General features: G+C 39.7%; 1 protein-coding gene across 30 annotated transcripts in view; it reads left to right on the plus strand.

The window, feature by feature from the left end:
• Prpf4b (pre-mRNA processing factor 4B) overlaps window positions 1–19,156 on the plus strand; it is a 31,245-nt gene extending 12,089 nt beyond the window's left edge. The window contains exons 4-21 of one of the 30 annotated variants that reach the window (XM_017315440.2): window positions 1,216–1,371; window positions 2,604–2,685; window positions 3,587–3,797; window positions 5,182–5,255; window positions 6,409–6,514; window positions 6,853–6,943; window positions 7,527–7,674; window positions 8,411–8,548; window positions 9,059–9,212; window positions 12,201–12,315; window positions 12,407–12,547; window positions 12,923–13,074; window positions 13,456–13,542; window positions 14,485–15,223; window positions 15,722–15,767; window positions 16,279–16,365; window positions 17,136–17,181; window positions 18,975–19,156. In XM_017315440.2, coding sequence (XP_017170929.1) covers window positions 1,216–1,371; window positions 2,604–2,685; window positions 3,587–3,797; window positions 5,182–5,255; window positions 6,409–6,514; window positions 6,853–6,917 — 694 coding nt within the window. In that variant the 3' untranslated portion in view covers window positions 6,918–6,943; window positions 7,527–7,674; window positions 8,411–8,548; ... (8 more) ...; window positions 17,136–17,181; window positions 18,975–19,156. Of the gene's footprint in view, window positions 1–1,215; window positions 1,372–2,603; window positions 2,686–3,586; window positions 3,798–5,154; window positions 5,256–6,408; window positions 6,515–6,852; window positions 6,944–7,526; window positions 7,675–8,410; window positions 8,549–9,058; window positions 9,213–12,200; window positions 12,851–12,922; window positions 13,075–13,455; window positions 13,543–14,484 lie in introns of those variants that run through there. The other 29 variants (NR_165079.1, XM_030247201.1, XM_030247198.1 and 26 more) reach the window with 29 other exon arrangements.
• Window positions 19,157–22,347: the final 3,191 nt, after the last annotated feature.

Here is a 22,347-nt window from a genome sequence, read left to right on the forward strand (position 1 = left end):
TAAGTTAGCTGCAAATTGCACCTAACCATTTTCCCACCGACCATTTTTCTCTGAAACATTTTAATTGTGATCCCATAGCTTCCTCTGCCAGCATGGGATACTGCACACAGTTTTCTTCTTCTTAATTTTTATTTTTACATGCATTAGTGTTTTGCTTGTGTGTATATTTGCATAGGGTGTCAGGTCCCCTGAAACTGGAGTTACAGATATGAGGGTACTGGGAATTGAACCCAGGTCCTCTGGAAGAGCAGCCAGTGCTCTTAACTGCTGAGCCATTTCTCCAGCCCAACACAGTTTTCTTTTTCTTTAGCATAGTTTCCTTTGAAATTTATACAAACTATTGGTCTTTAAGAATTCAGTTAAAGGTCTAGGGAGATGGCTCAGCTGCTCTTTCAGAAGACCCAAATTTGGGTCCCAACGTTTATGTCATGTGACCACAACCACATGTAACTCCAGCTCTAGGAGATACGCAGCTCTGCAGATACCAGTTGTACACATACATGCATTCATTTAGGCCCTCCCAAACAAAACCTTTAAAACAAATTATTAAAGAATTTGGGTTTTGCTATTCCCAGTCCTCATAGCCTCCCTCGGAGTGCTGGGATTATATGTTGTATCACCATGTCTGGACACCTTTCTTTAATAGAATAGATTTTGAAGGTGTCTTGGTTTAAGTTTCTTTTACTACAATGAAACACAGTGACCCAAAAAGAAAATTGGGGAGGAAAGGATTTATGCAGCTTATACTTCTGAATCTATAGTCTGTCATTGAAGGATGTCAGGACAAAAACCCTAAGCAGGGCAGGAATCTGGATGCAGGAGCTGATGCAGAAGCCATGGAGGGATGTTGCTTATTGGCTGGCTTCCCATGGCTTGCTCAGGCTGCCTTCTTAGCGAACCTAGGACCACCAGCCCAGCGATGGTACCAGCCTCAGTGGGCTGGGCCCTCCTCCCCCATTGATCACTAATTGAGAAAATGCCTTATAGCTGGATCTCATCGAAGCATTTCCTAAAATGGAGAGCCTTCCTCTGATGACTTTAGCTTGTGTCAAGTAGACACACAAAACCAGACAATACAGAAGACATAAGGTTCACAGAAAAATTGAGCATTGAGTTCAAAGTCACCTTTTATTCTTCCCCACACATGCTGGTGTTTGCTCACTTTATTTGAAACTTTTACAAATATTTATATGTCCCCTTTTTTCTTTCAAATAGAGATAGGAGCCGAAGGAGCAGGTCACGCTTGAGGAGAAGGTCTCGATCACGGGGTGGTCATAGGAGAAGGAGCAGAAGCAAAGTAAAGGAAGATAAATTTAAAGGAAGTCTCTCAGAAGGAATGAAAGTTGAGCAAGAGTCTTCATCTGATGATAAGTAAGAACGGACTGTTGCCATTTCATGATTCTAGGTTAGGAAAATTGGTGTACTGGAGGGCTTCAGTTTCTGCCTAACTGTCATTAGTGAATACCTGATTTCATCCTGAATTTAAAAGCGAACCTTCTGTGCTTATTAGGTATGTTTTTCAGAACTTAAGGGCTCTGCTTTTTCTAGATTTGAGTTGACTATTGGGCCATCATTTTACCTTTTGTTTTTATTAGAAAGAGCAGACCAGTTTAGACTTTTCAGTTTAGGTCAGATGTTGCCTGCTTTTCCTTTGGACTAGTTGGTGGGCAGTATATCTGTTTCACTGAGATAGAGAAACAGTTCAAATGACTTAAGTTTTCTAAAGCATTAGAAACTGTTTTAAAATGCACGCTTCTAAAAGCACTATCTCAGAAGCAAAGCTAAGAGTGTTTCTCAGTAGCACTTCTTGCCTCCCTGGAGACATTTTATTCATATCTGAAGGCATGTTGTCAGCTGGTGGTAGAAGACCAGGAATACTAGAATCTGTAACTCACAGGCCAATTCCCCTCACAAAACAACCCACCCCTAAAATCAGCAGTGCTTGAACTAAGGAGCCACTGTTGGTTCCATGATTGAGGAAGCTGGGCAGGAGGAAGGGTTCTGTGTAGAGCTTGGTATAGTCACAGTGCACAATGTGTTAAGCTACTCAGTGTGCACATACAGTACTCAGAGACTACTCAGTGTGCACACATAGTACTCAGTGGTGATTCATAAAGATTGGGGAGGTCCTTGAAGAACATGTGGGCGGGCGATCCAGGTAGAATTGGACATTGAGCCATGTCCATCTGAAAAGAGTCAAGTTTTTGTATCCTTTTTAAATCCTTTTTTGTTTATTATGTTGGTTTTTGCTTGGTTTGTAGGAGGCACCACAGCCTGCTTGCATTTTTGATAGGAAATAGACCAGAAGCTTCCATGAGCTTTCTGGGACCCAGGGGAAAGTCAGCTTACTGTTGTGCCTTTGCTTTAGAGAAGAGAACGTAGATCAGAGCAGTCACAGAGTCACTGGTGGGTATTTTGAATGCAGAGATCTTTTTTGTTTCCTGTTTTGGTGCAGTGAACAAGGTGAGGGTAAAATTTGCTAGGCTCCCATTAGACAACTTTGAGCTTTGGATCAGTGATGGCTTAGACCATAGCTCAAACTTTAAAAATGTACAAGTTAACAGTTTAGGAATCTGCAAAAATGTTTGAAAACTTTTTTTAAGCCTTGAAGATTTTGATGTGGAGGAGGAAGATGAAGAGGCTCTAATAGAACAGAGAAGAATACAGAGGCAAGCAATTGTGCAGGTGGGTGATGGTCCTTCTAGTGCTGGGTAATCAGGGCAAGAAAGTAGTAGTGACAGTAACCAGTCACTAGAAGAGCTTACACACATTCATGAGACTTATTTAGTTATTAAAACTGACTTGTTCCTCTTTGTTTTGTTTTATATCTAACTATATTAATATAAACTTCTTGTGTAAAACATGAGAATTTGAAATATATATTTTTTAACAAACATGAAAATTATTACAGTGTAGGGTAAATTGGAAGTTCTTTTAGCAAAATCAGTTATTTGGTACCATACAATAAACTATTTTCTCTAAAAGGATAATGGCAAACTTTACAATTTCAATTTTGCTTCAGACTTGTGCGTGTGGGTGTGTGTTCGTGCGTGTGTGCGTGCTTGAGTGTATCTCAGCCTGAGCATGAAAATGAGGATCATTTGGTAGGAGTTGGTGGGTTCTGGAGATTGAACTTGGATTGCCAGCTTAATGGCAGTCACATTTACCACTAAGCCATATTGCTAGTCCACAATTGCGGTTTAAATTAAAGCTGAGTGAGAAAGATTGTTATACACATCTCAATGTGTTATGCACATCAGTCATGGAGCAATAAAATTTGCTGCTTTGAAAGACAAACCACATCTCCTTGGCTGTCCTGAGACAAAAGTCATGCCAGAGGATAGAATTTGATATGGTCAGGTCAGGTAATTTCACCTGATGAATGTACAGCAAACACAACTACTTTTCAGAGTTTGCATAATAGGGGATTTTGTAGGTATTGTGCACCTGATGTAAGCCAGGAGTGGATGCCTTTGTTGTTTTACGGTTTCAGTGCTCCCAATGTCCTAATGCAGCACCTGTTTGTAAGTAATATATTTAGATAATATCTGGTTTTATGAAGCTGATGTATCTGTTGTTGTTATAGAAATATAAATATCTTGCTGAAGATAGCAATATATCTGTGCCATCTGAGCCAAGCAGCCCCCAGAGCAGCACAAGATCACGATCTCCTTCGCCAGACGACATCTTGGAGCGAGTTGCTGCTGATGTAAAAGAATATGAGCGGGAGAATGTTGACACCTTTGAGGCCTCAGTAAAAGCCAAGCATAATCTAATGACAGTTGAACAGAATAATGGTGAGTTAGAGTGTCTAATGGAGCTTTTCTCTGCAGGCTTAGCTGTATAGCCTTATAACAGAGTTGAGGGAAGTGAAAAAGAAGTAGGAATATTATGCTCAAGTAATGCCCTGTATTAATGTGATTTTTAAGTTATTTTGTGTATATATGTGTCTGTATGGTAGGAGTGCACATGCAGGCCAAGGGGAAACCTCAGATTTTATTTCTCAGTTCCCACCCGTCTTTTTTTGAGACAGGGTCCCTCACTGGTTTGCAACTTGCTGAATAGGCTCGGCTGGCTGGTTAGGGAGCCACTGTCTTTGTTTCCCCAGTGCTGGGATCACAAGTGTCTATTGCTCTGATGCCCTACTTGTTTAACACGGGTTTTGATAAGATAAGGTCTCTACTGATTCTCATTTCTTATTGTCAAGGATATTTGTTCAGGCATCTGACTGGATTGCGGCCACCCATTGCATTCTAATTTAATAAGAATGCACATCAGGTCGTTTTCAGTACTGAGCGGCAGTTTTGGAAGTTGCCTAGAAAGCCAATGTACAAGAAGGAAAAGAAGTTTAAGTAACACTACTGACTTTTTTCTTGACTTTGGTTTTAGTTTCTGTTTTCATTTCTCCAGTATTAATGTAAGAAATGGGCTTCCTAGATCAGTGTCAGACTATTTGTGTATGTTCTTGCTATAAATTGTCAGACTCACCACACCTGTACTTATTTACCCAAAAAGTCTTATTCATATGGTACTGTTGTCTTAGAAGTGTAGTCGCTGTCCTCGATAAGTGCCTGTAACCTAGTGGTAGCGCGAGTCTGTATTTCTCTTACTGTGATCTGGGTGGTTACTTGTTGGAAACCATGGTATTTCTTTTTCCTTGTCCAGTTTTCTATATGAGATTAGCTATTTTATGGGAAAATATTAAACTGGAGGCTGATCTATAGCTGACTAAAGGGGAAATTTACCCTTTGAGGTATTTAATATGAGACTTTGTTTGTTTGTTTTTCAAGTCAGGCTTTCTCTGTGTGGCCCTGGCTGTCCTGGAAATTTTTCTGTAGACCAGACTGGCCTCTGCCTCCTGGGTGCTGGGATTAAATGAGTATACTGCCACACTGGCTTAAATTAAGAAGGTTTTAGGGATATCTTTTCATTTTAATCCAAGATTCTCATAGAGCTATATATCAAAATTAGCCATAGCAAAAGTTGACGTTAGTTTCCTGCTTTGTATTTGCAGTAGATATTACATATCAAGTGTGAAACATGTTTCTCAATTGAATTATTAGTTAAAAGCCAATGTGTAAGGAGGAGAAGTCTGATTAATACTTCTGAATATTCTATTGACTTGGATTTTGATCTCTGCTTGCATGTCTCAAGTCCTGCTGCGTATTTATTTCATTTAAGGCTCATCTCAGAAGAAGATTTTGGCACCTGACATGTTTACAGAATCTGATGACATGTTTGCTGCTTATTTTGATGTGAGTAATTTTAAATCAGTGACATAGGAAAAAGGTCTGTGTATCTAATGCTTGTGGGCAGTTACAGAGCAATGAGGTTTGCATTACCAACGTTGGAAGTGCTGACATCTGGATAGGCTGTATAAGCCCTATCCATCTCAGAACTGAAGTGTGCCAGCTTTGCTCCTCTCTGAGGCCAAAACTCTATCAGAGGGTTTAAAATATAAACAAGAAAAAAATTGGAGAACTTTACCAAAGTTGCACATCTACCCAAAAGCCTAAATGTGTAGTACTTGCACATGTATGTACAAATGGTAGCTCAGCACATGAACAGTAATAGAAGTGTGGTAGTTAGATACCATGATGCGGTTGGTTAGGTGGTCTTTGTCAGTAGTGATTTTCTGTTTTTATTTTTATTTTGTTCTTTTTGCTGTAATGTTTTATCAGTACCTTTTTATTGAAAGTCTTTACTACAGATAAACCTGAAAGTCTGAAGCCTTTTTAGTTTATATTTAAAGAGTCATAAATAGAAGGTCTTAGAAGAAAGAGAGAGGGTAGATGTTATGGGAACAATCAAAATGAGGTAGAATAATCACTGTGTGAGACATTGTGTTTGGCCTGAGAAGTCTGTAATGCATCCCATGGCGCACAGCAGGAACACTGGAAGAGAAGGGGTTAAGAGAAGATGAAGTATTGAATACTGCCCCCATTGACACATCAGCACTCACCATTTGCCTAGGTGATGCTTGGTTCCCTTTCTCTTACTCTAATGAAATACCTGGACAATTAATTTATAAAGAAAGAAGATTTGCTTGGGTTCTAGTCCATAATCAGTTGGCCTTGCTGTTTTGGGTTCATGAGTTCATCATGGCAGGAGCAGGTGGCAGTGAATTTGCTCATTAATAGGCAAGAAGGGGGAGACAAAGAGGATTTGGGGTCTTATAAGCTCCTTCGATCTTATAGTTGTAAGCTCTTTAAAAGATTTCACTGCCTCTCAGCAGTGCCACCCTAGGAACCAAAGCTTTTATCTCACAAAGACTTGGGAGTGTGGGTTGGGGGCATTTAATAAATTACAGCATTATTGCAGGACCTTCTGGGTAGCATGGAGAATAATATGGAATAGGGTTATTCACAAATACTAGATAGATGTTGTTATTTTTAATTTTCCACACAGGCTCAACCTAGTACAGCCAGTGAATGTTACTACATTTCATGCCTGTGTGGTAAGGGTACAAATGTCTCCATGGACAGGGAGGCAGAGAAGGAAATGATGCAAATCGGTAGGTAATGTCGGACACTGTCGTTGGTTAAATGAGTTCCGGTCTGTAGGAGTTTCTCTCGTCTGGCCCGTCAGCTAAAGGAAATTGGATCTGATTTTGAACTTTTATTTTAATTTTTAGTGCCTAATCAAGCCCAAAAGCTTTTGGAAATCTTTTTAAAATATTTTTCCTGTTATTTAAGATGTAAGACATTTTGGTAATTTTACCTTGGCTACCTTGAATTTGTATACAAGCAATAGTAACAGTCAAATAATATAATAAAATGCTAGTATTACTAATTTTTGTTATTAAGGAGTTACTTTAAGTGTGCAATCATCTGGTCTCCTCCCTAATTTCAGAGTGCTCGTCTCCGAGCTGCTGGCATTGGGAAAGATTTCAAAGAAAATCCCAACCTCAGAGATAATTGGACAGATGCAGAAGGCTATTACCGTAAGTTTGCATTTCTCATCAACTTTAAAATTCATTGTGCAAGTCCATAAAAGTACACTGCTCAGATAATCACACATTGTTGAACTCTTTATAGAAAGGTATGGTAGAGCTAGTCACAGCATGTGAGTTTTTGTTATATTCCAGTCAGCATCCCAGAAGCACTACATATTAATTAAAGGAAGCCTAAATTTGTATGTAGATGTTTTCAGGCATGAGTAAATTCTCTAGAGAAGAAGGTCTACCACTTGAACATCTTTTTATTATAAGTCGAGAGAAGTAGCGTACAAAGGAACTCAGGTACTGGTCATGGAAGTCTTTGTCATGCAGTACTACAGTGGAAGACAGCTCAGTGAAATGTTTATAAAATTGTCAGCAATGGATAGGACCAAGGACCGCTGAGAGTTTCTGAACTAGGAATGCGGCTCCTGTCACATTCTGAGATGACCATTGGAGGCGGTGCCTGGATTCCATCATGTATTAGAAACAGTGGAGATTTGATCCAATTTTAAATAACTCCAATGTGTAAATGACTTCTAGATTTTATTTTCATAATCATATCTTTAATTTTTAAATTTGGTTTTAGGTGTGAACATCGGGGAAGTCCTAGATAAACGTTATAATGTGTATGGCTACACTGGGCAGGGTGTGTTCAGCAATGTTGTGCGTGCCAGGGATAATGCGAGAGCCAACCAGGAAGTGGCTGTAAAGATCATCAGGAACAATGAACTCATGTAAGCTCAGAACGGAACACAATCAACAACAACAGTCTTAGTTTACTAACACTCTTAGAAAATAATTTTGACTCTAGGATTTTAAATTTAGAGCCATGGGTTACATGGGAAGTTCTATTATGTCAAAGTCATTTCAGTACCTACCCTGTACCAGTATGTCCTTAGACCCCCTACCCTCTCCTTATGCCTAATGCCTAATGCCATCTTCTGCTCTGACAGCCTTAATCTAGAAAGGAGATGTGAAAGGATATGAATTGTTACTGAGCACATAGCAACCAGCAAATCAAAATGATTCGTGAGCTACTGACAGGAATTATTTGTGTCTGTCATTATTGGCTTTTTTCTTTCGTAAGCATAAATAATTGCCATTCCCATATATTTAAAGCTTTTCACTGGCCTTCAAATGTTAGAAGTATTACAGATTTTTCTTCAAGTGTTTGACTGTCCTAGGTTTAGAAAGATATATTTGGCTGGAAAGTCTAACCTTCTGTACTGTAAACACTCACTTTTTAGATGCAGTTTATGACCGCTTATAATCAGATTTTCAATAGTAAAGTTATATTTAGGGAGACATGCCCAATAATTACATTCTTAGAAGAACCAGAATAATGATTATATCAAGATATAATGAGATTTAAAAAATTTGAATTAAATAACACTTAGGTAGTTAGTGTATAGGCCGTGTCTAACAGATGCTACTCCTAAATTCTTGTGTCCTAATCTTTTTTCATTGAAGGCAAAAGACTGGTTTAAAAGAGCTAGAATTCTTGAAAAAACTTAATGATGCTGATCCTGATGACAAGTTCCATTGCCTGCGCCTCTTCAGACACTTTTACCACAAACAGCACCTCTGTCTCGTCTTTGAACCTCTCAGGTAAGGACCAGAACAGTCAATTGCTCCTGTAGTTTGTCTAGCAACCTCATGCTGGGTAAATGCTCTCGAGGAACTGCTAATTTTCCTGTTGGTTCTTCTTATTCATTGTATTATCTTGAAAATCATCAGCATGTAGAGCATAGAGTTCTGTACTGGGTGGCAGACAGTAAGAAACCTCAGGTACCCTGCAGGTCAGCTGGAGTGGTAGGGACAGATACCAGTTTGACCTTCAGCAATATGGCTTCTGAGTTGTATTTTCAGGTGAAGACTTTCTCGAGTAATATAGTTCTTCCTTTGTTTATTTTGAAAGTTTATTGGGAAGCTGTATTATGGGCATAGTGTTATTCTCCCATCTCAGTGCCAAATAATTTATCAGGCATTCTGAATAAGGGTCCCAAACAATTATATAAGTTGTATTTTGCACTTGATTTTACTTTGTGCTTGAAAGTATTTTTGCCTTTTGTGTTTGTTTTTTGACCCCATTTTCTCTTGTCTTTTCTCTCCTTAAAGTATGAATTTGCGAGAGGTATTAAAAAAATATGGTAAGGATGTCGGTCTCCATATTAAGGCTGTACGATCGTACAGTCAGCAGTTGTTCCTGGCATTGAAACTCCTTAAAAGATGTAATATCTTACATGCAGATATCAAACCGGATAATATTCTGGTAAGTCAAGCAACCACGCCACCTTGTGTGTATATCCATATCTCTTCCTACTAACTAATAATAGGATTATTGTCATACTATAAGATAACATTTAATATAATTTCGTGTTTAATGACTCTATTATACTTGCCAAATTTTATCTTTGTTTGAAATTGAGCAGTGAATTTCATAGAAAACTATGAGGAAAGAGGAAATGAATTGTTATCCCTTTTTAAATGTTGGTGGAGGGATTTATAGTGTGGAGTGACCCAAGAATGATGGTGATGGTCTCCTTGAGCAGCAGGAGGAGGATGCTCGGTGCTCTGTGTTGTGTCTTGTGGACACAGGAACTGCTTTCTGCCGAGCAGCTATTTGGAGTTTAAAAGGTGCTTTTTTGGTTCACTAGGTATTTCGAAATCCAGTCTGTTTTTTAGTGGCCTCAAACTCACTGTTTTCTTGCCCCAGTTGCCCAAATCTCATGCTGAGATTACAGATACTTTTGTTTTGTTTTATTTTGGTTTTGTTTTGCTGGTTTTTTTTTTTTTTCCTTTGAAGGTGGTTTCTGGGGACCCAAGCAGTAAGGTTCAGCTCCTGCTACGTGTTGTTAAAAGGCCTTCCTTTGAAGTTGTGACATCTCTTGTTAGTAATTTCTCATGTAGTGCAATCAGATTTCACACTGTCTGATATTTTTGACATTCAGAGATAGGTCATCCTGGTGATAGCATGAATGCAGAAGCATGCATACCTCCACCTTCTTTGGCCCCTCACCTTTCTGTGGTATTCGCATTCTGAAGCGTAGTCACAACTTAGTCAGTTGCTTGATCGTCTGCCAGCTATGTGTTCTACAACATGTATTTTCTTTCCAGTGTTCTTTTTCCTTTTTTCTCTTTATTTTGACTTCAAGTGTGTGGGTGTCTTGCCTGTGTGTATGTATGTATACACACACACACACACACACACACACACACACACACACACACACACACACACGGTAAGTAGAATGTCCACAGATTCCTTGGGACTGGAATTGTAGACAGTTGTGAGCTGCCATGTGAGTTTTAGGAACCAAATACCACCCTCATACCAGTTTCCTCTGGGATCAGAAGCCTTTTAACAACTGAAATATTTTTCTAGCCCTCACACCTCTGGGTTTGTTTGTTTTTGTTTGTTTAATGCATGCTTTATTTTAAATCAGTTCTAGAATTCTTGAAAAAAGTTGTGAAAAACAGTACACATATACAATAAACACCTGCAGGTTAGACAGTTACACAGCACACACTTGTGTAGTGCTGTGCGCTTTGATGTTTGACGGTGCCCTAGAAGCTCTTGTTCTTTTCTTTGTTTGTTTGTTTGTTTTGTTTTTCTGAGACAGGGTTTCTCTGTGTAGCCCTGGCTATCCTGGAACTCACTCTGTAGACCAGGCTGGCCTTGAACTCAGAGATCCGCCTGCCTCTGCCTCCCAAGTGTTGGGATTAAAGGCGTGCACCACCACGCCCAGAGAAGCTTTTGTTCTTAACACCTTCTTTCTTCTTTTAATCAGTGTTAGTTTAGATTTGCACATGAGGTTTGGAAACTAAATATTCCTTCTTTGGGGGAAAAACAAAATTCAGGACACCTGGAACTGATTTCACTTCTGACAGTCCAATGTTTTTAGCCTGGATTTAACCACATAATGTGCAGCATTCTTCATGGAGAATAGAAGCTGCATTGCAAATAAAAGTGTGTGTGCCTGTGCATGTGCATATATGCAGGGTGGGGTGGGTGTTGGTTGGGTGTGGCACAGCAGGTATTACAACTTTTTCGGTAGCTTCATGGATTGTTTGCTTTTTAGTTTTCTTTTTATTAGAAAATTATTTACCATTTTAAGACAACTTTCTACTGGTCTCCAAAGTAAGAAAATTGGTCTTGATGTCGTGTTGTAGTTTAAAATAATTTGTGTTTGGCTGGCCTTAGTGGCTCTTGCCTTTAATCTCAGCACTTGGAGGCAGAGACAGGTGGACTTTGTGAGTTCAAGGCCAGCTTGGTTTATATATATGAGTTCTAGGCCTGCCAAAGTTAGCTACATAGAGAGACTGTCTTGGGCGGGGGCTAGGAACTTAGTTCTGTGGGTCCCACTGATAGTCTAGTCTGTTTACACTGATTCTACTTTGTGAGGATAATGCTTCCTCCCCCAGAGAGTACTAGAGCTGGTTAAACTATTCATTGTCATGGGGATGGGTACAGTAGGCCAAGTTCAAGTCCCCACTGAGAATTTGTATGTGTCTCTTTTGAAGGGGGGAAGGGACTCTGGAATATGAATTCTCTTCACTTGTTAATCCTGAACATGCTTCTGGTCATGAGTGGCAGCAGTCATGGAGCAGCTCCAGCCTTTCTCAGCAGATGTCACTGTCACTGTGTATGTGGGAGTATTTACCAAGGAGAGGAGAGCAGATGACTAGTACAGAGGTCATGTTTATCAGTTTTGTTAGGTAGGGTTAATGTTGTCTTGCTAACACTTCCTACTGAAGGGATTTAGTATTTTTCAGACTTAAAGTGGTGACAGTTTCGGGTGATGTAATCCAGGTGACTGACGAGGGATCACTAGTGCTTAGTCACCGGCCGCTCTCCTTTGATTGCCATTGGAATCTCCTGGCAACTGGAATTCGATTTAGTCAGAGGTTTTTCTATTAAAAAATGTTCTCGTGCTCTTGTAGAAAGTAACTTGACTTTAAGCATTAAAGGGGAGTTTAGAAATGCTTTGCCTCATAAAATGAGATTTTAAATACAGTTAAGTAAAATGTATTGCACCTGGCATTCCCTGTGTTTCCTCACAGGGAAAAAAGTCTTACTGTAGTTGTAATAAAGTATTGAACAAACACTTTTATAATTAGAAACTTGTATAATATAATAGAAAAGGAATTTTGAAGTGATTTTTTGTTCTTAGCATAGGGATTAGTTTAAATTCATAAAGACAATTTTAATTTGTTTATTCCTGACATGAATTGAATTTTCTTAAAAAATGTTTTGCAGGTTAATGAATCCAAAACAATTTTAAAACTTTGTGATTTTGGATCGGCCTCACATGTTGCAGATAATGACATTACGCCTTATCTTGTCAGTAGATTTTATCGTGCTCCGGAGATCAGTAAGTGTCTTAGAGTGTTGTCGTACGTGGGCCATCCTCTGGTGGAAGCAGCGTGTGCCCTGTCTAAGCACTGTTTTCCATCACACTTCAGCAGCTGCACGAGTTAGCGAGCTCATCCTCCTCCTCAGGTGGCATGAAGGTAGTTGTGACAGGAGTCTTGGTCATGTCGAGCAAGAGTAGCAAACAGTTGTGGAAACCCTCGACTTTAGAAGACTGCTCTTGGTTGTTCAAGGTCTGATTATCACCTTTATGGATTGTATGGGACCTCTGGTTTTTCTCTTCCTGGTGCCTGGGTTGAGATTGACTAGCACCTCCAGCAAAGGTCACAGGAGAAAGAAGCGTCTGTTCTTGTCCCTCCAGTTCCTCTCCTTTCCCTGTTTTTAAACCTGTTGGCAGTTCTTTGTTTTTTTGCTTTTTTTGTTTTTGTTTTTGTTTTTTGTTTTTTAAAGTATCTCTTTAGAATTGGTGGGGAAAAAAACATGAAACTAAGCTACGATATTATGGATTTGACTATAGTTCAAGCTAAGGTAGCCCCATTACTGGAAATAAAATCTAAGGAGTCGCTCATTCTTATCCTCATGTATTAAAACCTCCATTTTGTTTTTAGTTATAGGTAAAAGCTATGACTACGGTATCGATATGTGGTCTGTAGGTTGTACCTTATATGAACTCTACACTGGAAAAATCTTATTCCCTGGCAAAACTAATAACCATATGTTGAAGCTCGCCATGGACCTTAAAGGAAAAATGCCAAATAAGGTAGGCTAACTTCCTTCCTGTAGACTGAGACTTTGTCACCTAGACTGTAGCGATGAAGAAGTAAAGCTCTCAGTGTGCGTGGCGGCTGTGCGGACACTGGAGCTCCTTTCTTGTTGCCGGTGTTTCAGTTCTCACCAGTCAAGGGCAGTGAGAAAGAATGCAGCTGTGTAGACAGGATGGACAGAGCTGCACATTAGAGTTAGCGTGTCACTGAGTGCGCTAGAGAAGGTGGCTAAGCACTGCAGACTTGCTAAGAGCTCTTGCTTCTCAGTACAGCAAGAAAGTCTTAAATAATGCATGTGTGAATTATTATTACAGAGAGTTGGTAGTGTGCCAGGCAAGATTTGTAGTAGTTTATAAGCCATTTGTTTCTGTTTTTAGATGATCCGGAAAGGTGTATTCAAAGATCAACATTTTGACCAAAATCTGAACTTCATGTACATAGAGGTTGATAAAGTGACAGAGAGGGTAAGTCTGGCTTACGTGTGTTGCTTGGCTTTTCAGTGTGGGGACTGAGACGGGGATTCACACTTACTAGTTAGCTCAGTGCCCTACCTCTGCGCTCTATGCTCTATTAGAGCAGAGGGAGGGAGTTCTGTGTGGTTTGTGGAGCTGTGGCTGCTTCTAAAGTGACAACAGAACAGGCAGATAGATCCCTTTGCTACCAATTTGTGAATAAAACCCATCAGGCTATGAGAACAATGAAGGGATTTAAGACATTTCTCTAAAGTGATAGTCGGTTCATATTTAGGTCCTTGCCACCCTTTCCTTAGATTGCCTTGGTCTGGCTTCCCAAATATCTTCTAAATTGCCGTTGGTGAGATTTGCAGTTATAAGTCAAGCTCTCCGTCATATGAACTCTGCCTTCTTCAGCATTTTTGTTTTCCCTGTGAGTCCACTCTTGGTAAGAGGCACCCTGGTTCAAGCAGGCCTCGGTGCCTTTGCTCACAGACTCTCATGAGCTGAGTCATGTCCTGAGTGACCGCCTCTCCTAGACACTTTTATCCAGCATTGCTGACATACACACTATCATACATGTACTAGTCTTTCTAAAACCTACAAGCAAAAATTGCTAATTTTTCATCTGTAACCCTGAGCCCTTGTTTTATCAAAGCACAGAGTAACAAGTCTTGGATTGACCTGGTTCATTTGCCACTAAAGAATAAAGCCAGAAAGCACAGTTAAGGCTGCAGGTGCTCACTGCGTGTTCATGGTTCATTTGCAGATCTTTTCCATTTAAGTTCTTGATTCTCTTTGAAAAGATGTGGAGGTTAAAACCACAGAACAGTTTCAAAACTGATTTGATCATCATAAGTATTCTTGTTTCTGTATTAATATTTTGGTAGAAAAAAGTCTGATTTACATACATGTAACTTATTTAGAGCTATGCATTGTAAAAATTATTTTTAGGAGAAAGTTACTGTCATGAGCACCATTAATCCAACTAAGGACCTGTTGGCTGACTTGATTGGGTGCCAGCGACTTCCTGAAGATCAACGTAAAAAAGTACACCAGCTAAAGGACTTGTTGGACCAGATCCTAATGTTGGACCCAGCTAAGCGAATTAGCATCAACCAGGCCCTGCAGCATGCATTCATCCAGGAAAAAATTTAAATGAGATGAAGAAACTCCAAGGGTTTGAGTAATTAAATACAAAGACTGAAGAAATTTCACAGCAGTTTATTATTAATGTATATAAACTTATAAATATTTCTGCAGCAAATTTGAGGAAGCATGATATATTTGAATTAACACCGAGGGTGATATTTCTTTTAGAAATGTTAGTTAATCTGTTTTGTGTCTTATGTGAAATTTCACTGTAGAAATGTTTTAATTGCCAAGACTGCACAGAATTACAGTGCTAATGTATATGGTTGCAGTTCACATAAAAGACAAAAGCGTCTGTTATGAGTGGCAGTGCTGGGTGGTTGATTTGTTTTTAGCAGACTTGGCTTCAGTTTGCTCTTCAGATACAATGGCCAGCATAAATGCTGTTTATATTCACGTTTTCCTAGGTGTGTGTGTGCAGGCCACAGCAGCATGCCCTTGGTGTAGTCAGTGCCGAAGGGAGTCTGTTCCTTCTTGAGCCTGCCTGCAGGGATGTCTCCTCTTTTAAAGCAGGTTGTGTACAACATTCAGTACACTGAAGGTAAGCTAAACCATCAACATCACCAGTGTTTTAGATGTTATTTTATTGGAATAACTGAAAATGAGGGATAGCTTTGTGGCAGAATTCCCTGCATGTGTGATAACTGATCTTGTTTTATTTTTTCGCATCGCAACTGTGGCATAGTTACAGTTTCTGTTCTGTCATCACATTTAAAATTGGAAGCATATGCGCTTGATGGATAGAGCGCCTTCAGTGTACTGTTTCTTATCAACTTTACTTTTTTTTAAATCAACTTGCTATAGACTTTATACATTTTGTTAAATACAGTTCTTAGTGACATAGAGACTGCATAGTTTTCATTTACTAATTAAAATGTTGAGGCCTACTTCTGAAAGTCCTCATATTTAAAAGATAGACAACATAATGAGATTTTTAACTATTTGTATGTCATTTTGAAAGTGTACTGCTTTATGGTAAAAGTGTTTTTCATTTGTTCATTGTTTGCATTATTTGTGATCATGTTGTCTTTCAATACAGGCATAAACCTTCCACTCTTGAACAAAGCAGCTGCTTTTTAAAAGCGGTAATTGCTTCTTTACCTTTTATTTCTTTTGTAAATGAAGCTTTTCTTTTAAAATGTGACTTTAAAGTGTTGTCTATTGCATAAACAGTTGACACTCACTTACTGTAATGAGAAGATTGTTCTGCATGGGAAGTGGGCCGTGCAGATCTCTGTATGTTCTCAGTATGCATCACTAGATAATAAAGTCTTTTGTGAACAAGGCATTTGTAGCCATTTTTAAAAGATTTTGTCTTCAGTGCTGGTAAGTCAGGTAAACTGTAAATAGTTAAAGCAGTCTTTGTTTTTCTCCTGAAAGGATTACCTGCTAAAGATGTAACTCAGTATAGCCTTATTTCTAAATTGTTTTTAATAATTAAGGTCTTAATTATTTCATCCAGAAAAAGTTCTTCAAATTTTGTCAGCTTTCAGTGTAGTGAGGTTATTCCTCAGTGTAGTAGGTTATGGGGTCTAACTCAGGATTTAACTAATGTTTCTGCTATTTTCTCACTTTTCCTTTTGATGGTGCGGAAAGAGAAAAAGGAAAACGGGGCACAGGCCATTCGACGCCTTCTCCAAGGGGTCTGATTTGCTGAGACACCAGCTTCACCTTCTTAACAAGGTTATTTCTGACAGCATGTGTAGATAAACATTTAGCAGCAATTTAAAACAAAATCATGTAAATCGGCTTGGTTTTGCGACACAAAGGATTGTGTATGTTTAAGATGGTAGAGAGGATTTTTAAATCCTGTGTAATCTTTACTGTTTGGGAGTGGGTCAACTCACTGTTTGTCTCCCTGAGGATTAGGGAGGACAGTAACATCTGGGGGTTTAAATAGTAATTTTACATTGTAAATGGGATTTTTTTATTCACCCAGGCACCTAATTACAACAAGCATGCACATTTTGGTGCATTCAAGAATGGAATATCAGAATAGCAGCATTCTCCTGGTGGGTTATGCTCCATTTAAAGACATGAAATGAACTACACAGCCAGGAAGGTGATAGATGAGATAATAAACCACCTCTGAACCTACACCCGTCTCCTCATGGTTAGACTTACTAAAATAAACACACGGCAGTTTCCAGCTACAGGTAGAGTGAGGCCTTTTAAACAAGGCATCACGGGCGCAGCGTCCACCTTAACGATATGGGTAGGGATTTTCCCACCATGCTTACTTTACTTTGGTGCTAATATGCTGCATATTCAGGTCTTTTATAGTTGTTTTCACTCAAAATAGTAACTGCTTTCTTCTGATGATTTTCCTGGCTTCATTTTGTAGTTATTTAATAAGTTGATTTCCACTAGAAACAGTTCATCTTATGCCTTCAAAGCTTTTGCTTGCTCTTTAAAAACACAAAGTTGCTTGTTACTTGTTCTTTGTGTTTTAGGTGCAGATCACTGGAAGATGACGGCAGCCAGAAGACATGAGCCAAGGTTTCTGTCCCATAAAAGATCTTTTCAGTTCTCATTTAGTGTGTGTCTGACTTGTAGTTTCAGCGTTACAGTTTGGGTTTCATTGCTGTGGTATAAGAACAGTGCTGTTGTGCCCATCTGTAAAGTGCTCCTTGTATATCATAGTTCCTGCAGCTACAGCCTTCCTCGAAAGTAAAAAGCAAGTTTAGTCCTAAAAAGCCCACATTTCATAGCTGTCAGAATTAGGTCCTGAAGATCACTAAGAAAAAAAAATAGCTGCCAGGTTAGTGTACATTTGAAAATAACCTGCAAGTTGCATGTGCTAGCCACACCTGTAACCTCAGCACGCTTGGAGTGGAGGCAGAAGGATGTGGGGTTCAAGGTCTGCCTGGCCTATCAGAGCTCTTTTTTTTTAATGCTTTGGCTTTAAGCAGGTGCCTAAATCATAAAAGTAGCCTAGGTTTAACAAGCTGGTCAACGCCTTTAATAGCTGTGCTTTGTTTTAGTTCGTTGTGACCAACTTTTTAGTGTCAGAGACATAAAATAGTAATGGCAGGTGTTGTGGAGGTGAGAAAGGCGGTACTATACCATCATCTTCCCGACCTTTAAGGAACCGGGGAGCTGCACTAGAGAAACGTCCTTCTGTTTGATGTGGTAATGTCACTGAGGTAGAGTTTGCAGTTGTGTAAGACCTCTCTTAGGTTGAGGTCAGTTGTGAATGATCCTATTGGACAGACCTGCGTTCATGTTTCTGATTAGCTGAAAAGTCTTCAGGGGAAGCTGACAGGAAGTTTACGCTTTCATACTTTATAGCAGAAATGACAAGAGATCACCAAGCCTGAGGGCCATAAAACTTTTTTGTGTTTAGGAAATTTTTAAAGGCAAATTTATGTTCTTCTTAGGAAATAAAGAATACCAAGATATGTGGATATTCACGTAATCACTATATACATGGGCAATTAGTCCAAAGACCTTCTAACATTATTCTGGGCAGTCCATGCACTCACCTTGAGGAGGGTTCAGAAACTCTTAAGCATTTTTTCTGGGGTCAAAGGAGGAGCAGGCAGCCAGGAAGCGTTCGTCATGATAGGCCTCTTGGCAGACTTGTTCTCCAGGACCTTCAGATATGAGGGACTTGGGCAGTTCTGAAGAGGAGCAGCATTCTGTTAGAAACGAGGACCTTCCGGTGTTTGTATTTACGCTCAAGTCCTGATTAACAACGTTCTGTTTCTTCATTCCCAGTGGCTACTTCCTCAGCTATTTTATTTTTAAAAGACAATGTGATTTTTATTTTACCATTGCAATTACCATCTTTTTTTTCCCCCCGTAACAAGATTAAATTTCTCAGGACACTTTTGGGATACAAAATACATATTTTATGGTATGTAGCAGAGTTAGTGAAATGTAATGTTCTCATTTTGGCCCCAGATTTGCATTTCTTCTAGTCTACTCTGGCATCATAGGGAGAAATAGACTCGGAAATGAAACAAAGGAATTACATGTGTTAAAATTTAAATTATTTAGGAAATGAGTGTGTATTTTTTGGATAAGATTGTATAGTGAGATGTGACAATATCTCCTTATGGTAGCATTTGGGCCCTATAGGTAATATTTTGTGGCTCTTATACATTCAACATGAATTTATTCTACATGCAATGTCCTAATATAAATGTTCACTGCAAATCATTTGTAATTTTTCCATGTCAGTGTTGAATACAGTTGACTAAGATTTGGGATTTTTTGTTTTTTGTTTGTTTTGGGGCTTCCTTGCCATACCATTGTAGCATCCTTACTTTTTCTTCTTCTGTGTATAGGGTAAGGGACTGTTCTTCTGAAGAGCCATTCCATTTAGTGATCAAGATACGGAAGCTGACCTAAGAAAATGTTGTGTATTCTAATTGTTCTTGATACCATTTGAGTTGTAACTTACGTTGTAGCAGCAAATGATCCCAAACTACTTAATAGGAAGCTTAATAAAGTGTGCCTCTTGCTACCATACCGTCTACTGGCATTTTCTTTATACCTGGTATTATTTCTGAGCTCTTGTTTTACAAATGGCAGATGTGCTTTGTAAAGAACTTTGCTTAAATGTAATTTAGGGCTTGTGCATTAAAGCTAAATTGGAATCTTTACCTAACAGATTCTCAGAAGAAGGGCCTCCGGAAATGGCTCAGTCGGTAAAGTGCACCCACATAGAAGCTGGACACTGGCTTGTGTCCTATAGCCTAGCGCTGCTGGGAGGGCAGACACAGGATACTCTGGACTCGCTGCCATATAGAATTAGACCGTCTCAGAAATCAAAGTGGAGTGACATGGAAAGACACAACATCAGCCTTTGGCCTTCACGTGCGTGCCCACACATAAACCATACATACACACAAAGATCTTAGGAGACTTAAATGTGTACTTTGAGTCATGATGATGGAAAACTGTGGAGGGCTTAAAACCTGTTCTCAGAGCCTTGGGTACCAGAACACCAGTGCTGTGTTCTTGTTCCTTCTCCCTTTTCCTCACAGTGAGTTTAATCTCTTCTTGGCTCATTGCTGTGTCAAGGCTACTTACCATTAAATTCTGCTCGCTCGTTTTCTTTTAAGAAAATGTTTACAGCTTTTAGAAATAAGTAACAAATAACTAAGAGTCTGCAGCACATGCAAGACAGGATTGGGAGGTGTCAAACGGTTGATTAGCTAACTGGCAGATGGAGTTGAAGCTAGCCTGGTTGGTCTCACTAAGGAACAGATCCAGTGGCGAGGTTCTGAATGGTTTTGTAAAGATCCCTGTTGCAGTTTTCTGCTTGGGCTGGCAGGGTGTTGAAGGTGCATAATCACCTCAGGTAGCCATGAAGCTGTTTAACATCAGATCTGAAAAGAGCAGTGTAGCTTGTTGGGGTGGGTGTCCCAGGAGCCCAAAGATCTTTAACATGCATCTGATGGTGCGCAACCTCAGAAGAGCTGATGAAGTCTTAAAGAGTGGACCTAAGAGAAAGCCACTTTACTCGTAAACTTGCTCGAATGTGTTACTTTGTATTGAGTTGTGTTTTAAACCCATCAGAAAGAATGGCACAAGTTGCCTCTGGCAAACCTAAAGGTATCCAGTGTATTTGTTTTGCCAGTTTCCTCCAGCAGCAAACTTTAGATTGGTGTATATATTGCTTTTCTGAATAAGTCATATCCTGTCATTACTCCCTGTCCCCTCTCCAGTTGGTCTCCTACACCACTGTCCTCAATCTGGTTTCATCGTGAGGACTCAAGCACAGGAAGTTTCTCCATCGATCTCACCAAGTAACCCCTCTGCTCTAATTGAAAATGGCAGTTTTGATACTTTTTTTTTCTTTTTTTAAATCTTAAGCATTTTAAACAGGGATTACATGGAATCATCTGGTGATTTTGTGGTCAAGGTTTTCTGGTTAAGTTGGGTTGCCTGTTTTGTTCAGACAGGGTTTCATGTATCCCAACCTAGGCTTGAACTTGACATACATTAGAGGATGACCTTGAACTTCGGATCCTCTTGCCTCCACTTCCCAAGTGCTAGGATTATAAATGTAGACCAAATTTATACAGTGCTGGGGTCAAACCCAGGGCTTTCTGCATGTGAAATACACTGTACCAAGCCAAATTCCTGTCCTGCAGTAGCATCTTACATATCCTCTAAGAAATTGGCCATAGGGCTACTGTTTCCAACTGTTTATATTTCCATATGATGATCTAGCAGCTAAATTCATCTCCAATCCTATGTCCAAAGGGATTGAAGTGGGCCTAGTATGTAAGAGCTTTGGGCTGGTGCCAGTCTAATTCCTACAGAGCTCTGAGGTGTTCTTCCTGTCTGCCGCCTAGTCATTCCCTGTGTTCTCCCACTCCCACCTCTGCAAGAAGTATTGGTTTCTTGAGAATTGTCCTCCTCCACAGCCAGATAATGCTCTGAGCTGGTCTGCCCTCTTGTGCCATTCTGGACCTGTTTTCATGGGACCTTTACTCCCTGGTCATCTAATCCCCAGCATGTATATAGACCATCTCCTTTACTGGCAGTCCAAGTGAAACAGACGAACTGTCTATTAGAGCTGTAACTCCATAGAATTGGGACTTAAATTCTCAAAAGGAGCTTGCTGCCACCATGCACAGTTACCCCAAGGTTGGAGAAAAGCCCATTTGTCAATTAGACAATACCAAAATGAGGGAGTGAATAAACCAGGCTTGGTGTTTCCTACAGATCTCAGACAGGTTACATTATGAACCTAAACGTGAGGGGATGAAGGCCAGCTAACTAAAGGTAAAACTGGATAGAAGCGCTAGTCATTAAAGATTTTGGACTTAAAAAAAACTACAAGCCAAGATGATGGATGAGAACCATAGGAAATGTATGTCCATTGCTGCATTCTTTGGAGGACTGTTACTAAGCATCTTTGAATAATGGAGGTGACTGTGTGATATACAGGTAAATTCCATTTATCATTATCTTTTGTGTTTGTATTGTTTCAGGAAATTGTCATTAACCTAAACACTAGGCATGCTTTCTGTGACTTGTGGGCTGTGTTTTAGGAAAACCGCTTGAACCTTCCTCCCTGACTAATGCAAATAAGAGGACATGAGTGACAGTTCACTTTCTTCAGCATTAGTTTGAATCGTCTCAGTTCATCTCATTCATCCCAGTTCCTGTACCCCCCCCCCCACACACACACTTTTTAATGTTTAAGAAAAAGCTAATTGGAGTTCATCATCTATATCTAACAAGACCAACGCACGCTGATGCTCCTCCTCATAGACATCCTGGCCCTAATGCCAAATCATTACATCAAATGTTTACATTTCTTAAGTTGCTTGAATGGTTGAACATCTCCGTGGATCCCACTCCCAAAAATTCTTCAGGAAGTTTGCAGCTGAAGCCAGGACTCTACTTGTTTTCCTGATTCTTAGACGTAATAAATACCTTCAGTCTCAGGAGCTGCCTCTTGCCAGCTCGTGAGTTAAGCTTTAGCTGTTTGTTTGGTTTCTATTAACCAGAGCTAATACAAACATCTAGAGCCTCTCAAGAGAATTCTAGCAATGTCATATTTTGGCTACTCTGGGGACTGTTACTACATTCATGTCTATGCTGGAGGGGAAATAGAAAGTTTGCAGCAAGCAAGTTCAATATATGAACCACAGGCTGCCCTGCAACTAAGTATAGTTGTCAAATGTCAAAATGCTAGAC

This window comes from Mus musculus, chromosome 13 (assembly GCF_000001635.26).
Source record: "Mus musculus strain C57BL/6J chromosome 13, GRCm38.p6 C57BL/6J".
In the NCBI taxonomy this organism is placed as follows: Eukaryota; Metazoa; Chordata; class Mammalia; order Rodentia; family Muridae; genus Mus; species Mus musculus.